The sequence below is a fragment of the Schistosoma mansoni genome, chromosome W (assembly GCF_000237925.1).
Source record: "Schistosoma mansoni strain Puerto Rico chromosome W, complete genome".
Taxonomy (NCBI): Eukaryota; Metazoa; Platyhelminthes; class Trematoda; order Strigeidida; family Schistosomatidae; genus Schistosoma; species Schistosoma mansoni.
In genome coordinates, this window is record NC_031502.1 from 45,807,843 (window position 1) to 45,814,026 (window position 6,184).

The 6,184-nt window shown below is 31.9% G+C and overlaps 1 protein-coding gene across 1 annotated transcript in view; it reads left to right on the forward strand.

The window, feature by feature from the left end:
* The window catches only part of Smp_145250 (hypothetical protein), a gene marked incomplete at both ends in the record, with an annotated part of 13,245 nt that extends 11,676 nt beyond the window's left edge, over positions 1-1,569 (forward strand). Inside the window, one exon of the mRNA XM_018789891.1 lies at positions 1,507-1,569. Coding sequence (XP_018655289.1) covers positions 1,507-1,569 — 63 coding nt within the window. The remainder of the gene's footprint in view (positions 1-1,506) is intronic.
* Positions 1,570-6,184: the final 4,615 nt, after the last annotated feature.

The following is a 6,184-nucleotide window of genomic DNA, read 5'->3' on the forward strand; positions in this document are numbered from 1 at the left end:
GGCCGTCCAGTGCTTCCAGGTTTTCCATGGTGGTTTGGCCTCAATTGACTCATGCTTTCAACTATTAAACAAAATAGTTATCCAAATACTCTTTGGTTTTCACTGATTCTCTAACTGAAATCGATTTCAGACTAAATATACTTTTCATTCATATGTCCTACAATTTTTAAGGTTTTATCATTACTATTATTAGTTTTTTTTATTATTTTTCTTTTAAAAAATGGAATTTTTCCGTTTTTATTTTCTATGGTTTTATTCTTTTTAGGCATTCAATACTTTCATTGATGACTTTTTCGCATTCATTATTGTAATGCCTACATCACATCGTATTGCTTGTTTACGTGATGATTTAATATTTTTAATTTATTTATATCAACGATGGTATGTCAGTTTAGTATGCTTTATATTTTTATTTGTTTTTAATTCGATATCATGGGTTATTTTTCATATTAGGATTTTTTGGGTTATTTTTTATATAATGCTAATAATAAAACTTAGTGTGAACTAGGTATTGTGGGAGATAAGTTTTTAATTTGTCAATAAAAATGAAGATGAATTTGTATATTGCATTTGAATAACGCTCTTCTTTAACTAAGTATTTACCAAAGATGGATAGGGGCTAGCGATGGAATCCATGACGCGCGTTTCGTCCTAGTTGGGACTCGTCAGCTGAATGTACCTGCATCTCAGTTGGTGTTCACTCTGGGACTCGAACTCTACCTTTCGCTTCAAATGCCATCGCATTATCCACTCAGCTACTGAGTCCTGATAGACATTTGCTTGTGCAATGGAGTGAAGTTTAAATTCACTTAGTATTGTTTGTTTGAATCTTCCCATTGATGTTAAGGACTACAATTGATGAGTTTCTTATTGGCATATGTGCATACTGTGTGTATTGCCTCGATTTTGGATTCCACTGCTAGCTACTATCCATCTTTGCTTATAATGTTTGTGAATTAAGGCAATATCGAGGCAATACGCACAGTATGCACATATGCCAATTAGAGACTGACCAGTTGCAGTCCTAAACATCAATGGGAAGATTCAAACAAACAATACTAATTGAATTTAAGTATTTACCATTTCACTTATTTTCTTAACCCGCCCTTCATAACAGTAGTTTAGTACCTTAAGTTGCAACCCATCAGTAATAAAGCAGCTTTTTTAAGTTCTACTTTTGAGTATGTCAGATTCAGTGGATAACCCTAGAGCAGACTCTTATCAGGTTAATCTAGTTTATTGATCCGTGTCATAATATTAAATGTAATAAAGGATATTATTAATTCTAATGATCTAAGGTCATGTCAGATATGTAAAGTCATTGGTAATTTTATTGAATTTTTTGCACATAATTAATTAATCAATGGTAAAATATTCACTTTTTGTTAGGTGTAACCATTTCTTTTTTGCTTCGTCCTAAATTATTTGTTATTTTTGTTCAGGCTTTATCCGGTAGACAAATCACGTGTCAATGAATTTAATCAAATGTCTGATGATAGCTTCCAGTCAAAGTCTACTTCTGATGTTACGAGCTTTAACAGTGCTAAAGGGAAATCTAAACTAGCATGAATAAATTATTTATTAGTGTTGTTATTGTGATTATTCGTATAGTTTAATTGTTTATCAATGTATCCAGGAAAACCATTATTTTATTCTGTTCTGTTTTGTTTTTTACATATGTATTATTTCCGTCTTAACTCATTTGTATATTTGTCAAATGTGGATATTTTTTTGTTTTGTTAATTAAATAATCAGTTATTCTTCTAGTTTTATGTTTATTCAAACGACTGTTTGATCATTATACTGATCAAAACAATATTTCACAAACTCACTGTCTATGTACAATTTTACTGTGCTAGGTTATAAAACAACTATTATATTAACCTGGCTACGAAAAGTTCAGTAGACTTAGCTTTTCTGAATAAGACCGTCATGTAGCGTAAGATAAACAGGTAGATCACCATTTTTGTCTACTTTTGTTTATCCCGTTAAAGATTTTCAGTCATAAATTACGATTGTATTACGAATTCGAACTATAAATTGTGCGTTCCTTGACGGGTCAAAACAATCGATTACTCCATATATATATATATATATATATATATATATATATATATATATATATATAATCTCAGTAATCACTTTGAGATGAATTTCTGTCTGCATTTCTGATAGCAACCACAAGATCTCGTTGATGATAGATGCTAAAGTTCATAACGGTGTACTAGTTCCATCGTTATTTGATGGCCCCCATGTCAGTCAGTCGCCTACAACGTAGGATCAGGCACTTATATGCATCAGTCCAAGTTGCCATACATCATAAGCACAACAAGATGAACACCAAATTCATAGAAGTAGTTAATTTAATGGTAGTAATATATTAAATAAAAATTGTGTATAAGAATATAGTACAGGAAGAAAGACATATGAAGCAATTTTGATCTCATGGTTTAAGGAAAGACAGAGAGTGTATACAGCTGCGCCATTTTGGTCGATTCTGAGCCATGTCACCCAGAGTCTCCAACCATTGGTTACGATAGTCGCGCGGACCCCAATCAAGTAGTCTGCATCTACCAACATGGCTCAGACTAGAAGTTAGTGACTTCAAACACTGATACCATGTTTTGGTTTGACCACCCCTAACTCTCTTCCAACCATCCCCTACACTAGTCAGCATTGTGCGTCGTGGTAATCGGTGTTCAGGCATACGTAACACGTGGCCCAACCATCTCAGTAGATGAAGATTCACAACCTCATCAACAGATTTACCATCATTCCCTAATGCACTGTGTCTAACCTCACTATTACTTACCCGGTGATCCCAGCAGATGCGAGCAATATTTTTAAGACATCTGTGGTCAAATGCTAGTAACTTACTTGATTTGACTGCCTCTAACAGTGCGCAAATTACGTATTTCACGTTTTCAATCCCTTCAAAACCATAATGTCTATTACCTAAGTCTAGCCCGCATGGCTCATTCAAGCTCACGGACAGACCGATTTCATTCTATTCACGTCACATTTTGACATCGTTAGTCATTCGCCTACTAACCTTGACTTTTATATACACGTCTCTGCGTGCATTGCTACAAAAAAGTTATTGAGCAAAGGAACCGGATTCCATTGGTTGTGCTAAAGAGTTTACAATCGGATTACTTTCGTAGGAAGAACGCTCTGTCATTGCACTAATCACATCTTGATGATATGACTTAAAATCCCACTGGGTCCCGTCATCATGATTAACTTCTAGTCATTGAGGCTTTTCAGTTTTAACTTAATTATTTGTCACTTCATACAATTTTGAAATGAATTTGTCTCCACTGCTCAGTTCTTATCCGATTTCAAAAACTTCTGCACATATTTTAAATCTTTTTATAATTATTACCATGTTGTCCTCGAATCCGGTTAGCGTAATATAACCGTTTGTTTACGTTTATACGGAGCTAAGAGGCAAATTTAGTACATTCGATTCGTATTGCTCTTCAATTTTTAAGATGATTTCGTGTTATAGTCTATGCGTATTGCTGAGGCGTTCTAAACGTAAACGAAGGTTTGTCCACTTCATCTTATTTTCTAAAATTCTATTCAACTGATGTTAATTCCTCATGAAAACCAATTATAGTAAAATGTGGTCTTTGTACTCAAACTTTTAATCTTTATTTCGGCTTAATTTAATGATTTTTATAAACCTATCATTATATTCTTGGATCAATTGTTCCTATGTTTCCTAAAATGAATAAGTTTTTATTTATAAAAAAAATCGATAAAATAAGTTTCTTAAACTGTTTGTTTAAAAATGTATTCAGTAAATAACAATAAAAATTTTTCGTAGGTATAATTACCAAGTTTTGACTTGATAATTTCGAATAAATTGAGCATTGGATGGATTTTTATAAATAAATAATATATTTGTAATATCCCAATAGGACGAAATGGCCGTCCAGAAGTAGGGCTAAGCATTATATGGAACGCTTCAGCTACTCTCCTTTCTTTGTAATGTGAATGCTCACTGCTGAGGAGTCCGACAATAGGACGAAACGGCCGTGCAGTGCTTCCAGGTCTTCCATGGTGGTCTGGCTTCAATTGACTCATGATTTCATCCATAAAATTACACAAAACCCCCTTTTCATTGTGCAGTTTTTCATTCATTCAATACCTTATGAATTAAACAGTCCATTCAGTAATATTCATTGTAAGCTTATATGTTGTTTAGTTTCGATTAATATAGACAGTGTCCTTTGATAATTCTGGATAAATATGTATTTAAAGAAATGAAATGTTGGGTCCCAGTAGGAACACATATTTGTTTCTCATTGTGCTAAAAACTAAAAGTGTAGTCAAGTATTTTGGTAAATTTTGGATGCAAACCTTTAGAAAACCCTGGAATATTGTTATTCATTAAAGTTAATTAGTAAGTGGTAATTAAAACGCTTATGTGAACACAAATTGATTAAGTGACCTTAACATACCACAATATCAAAGGATAAAATTATTACCATCCATTTGTTAATGATGGAGCACACAATTACGTGTACACAAACTGCATAACGAAAAATTCACGTGATTAGTGGTTGTTTTCTCATGTATAGTAGAAGAATAAATCATCTGTAATTTATTGACTACTCAGCGACGTTAAGCTTTGATTATGGTCGTTGCTGATCGCTAAATAATAATAACAAACAACCATTCACAAATATAATGAGTCACTGGGAATGGCTACGATTATGATACAGAATATTGTGAGTTTGAATATCATGGAAAATATCAGTTCTTTCCAAACTTCAGATGCTGACGAGTGACAATCATCTAAATATCTTGAAGTTTATGAAAAACTGTATGAAAAGGTTGCTAACAAAAAAAAACTTCAGAATTGACAAACAATCATTCGTTTGAAGAAAATTTGTTTTCGTTCACAATTGAAAGCTAAATAACATTATTGTTCATATAAAACGATTGTTGGTTTCCGATTAACTAACTGTCACTTTACCGATAGACTGATTGTTATGTGTTGATTGACATCTGACAATGGTTTAATAATTTAAACACTAAGCTTTCATTCAATAAGTTACAGTTTATAACACCGCAATCTACCTCAATTTAATGGGACAGTTGAGTGGAATCACCAGCACTGTGACAAAACATTTCACGTCACGTACTATACATAAATCTATATTTTCTTTTCCGATTACTTCTATAGTCCTTATTGTTGTCCACTTATAAACAGAATAAAATTAGATGATGTAACAACTACCTGAAACAAGATTTATTATTTTTAAAAGAAACTTTTATTCAACGTCGTATGATTGAACATGGATTCACAAAAAAACCCACTTCAGTTTTTTTTGTTTTCCGAATGACCTCTATGAACAATCTGTCATTATAACACAATATATACTGACTACTAACTTGAAACTGCTTTTACAAACCAAAGTTTGGAATAAACTGTAGTACACTGACTATTCTAAGCTAAGTAAATGAATTAAAAAACATCCTTTTGTTTCAACTTATCATAAAAGGAAATCACATTCAGGGATTCACAAACTTGTATCAATAATTTACATTATTTATATGGATATCATTGATTTGTGATTTCCGTAATGAACTTGTTTATTTATTTCTTTAACATTTAAATGATCAACAACCAGAAAAAACATCAACTTTTTAAGTTTTCATATGCTAATCACTTAATTCATTCTTTCATTTTTTTGTGTGTGTTTCAATTACCTTTCAGATTGGAATGTAATCAAACATAACTACTATAAAGATAAGTATCTTTTTTGTTTAAATAAACGAATCTAGTTATTATTGAATGACCTTCAGTAAACATTATAGAAAATTTTATTTGTATCTTGTTCTTTTTCTTCTGTCGTAGTTTCTTACTTTCCTAATTAAAACACGAGCTGTTGTCATAGAGTTTCTGTGGTAACCTGAACAATGAGGTAAATTATTCAGTATACATATATATATTCAAACCTAAAAAATAGTTAATTTATCTAGAGCAATATGTAAACACCCATTTCATGAAGTTTATGATTATTATACTTGCATATGATCAGTTACTTGGATTCATTCCAGATGTATGACTTACCAGTACTTTTAAATATAGAAATCATAATACATTTATAATGAATCAATTTGTAAAATATTGATTTTCTGACTATTTATGACTTGTGCGAGGTCACCT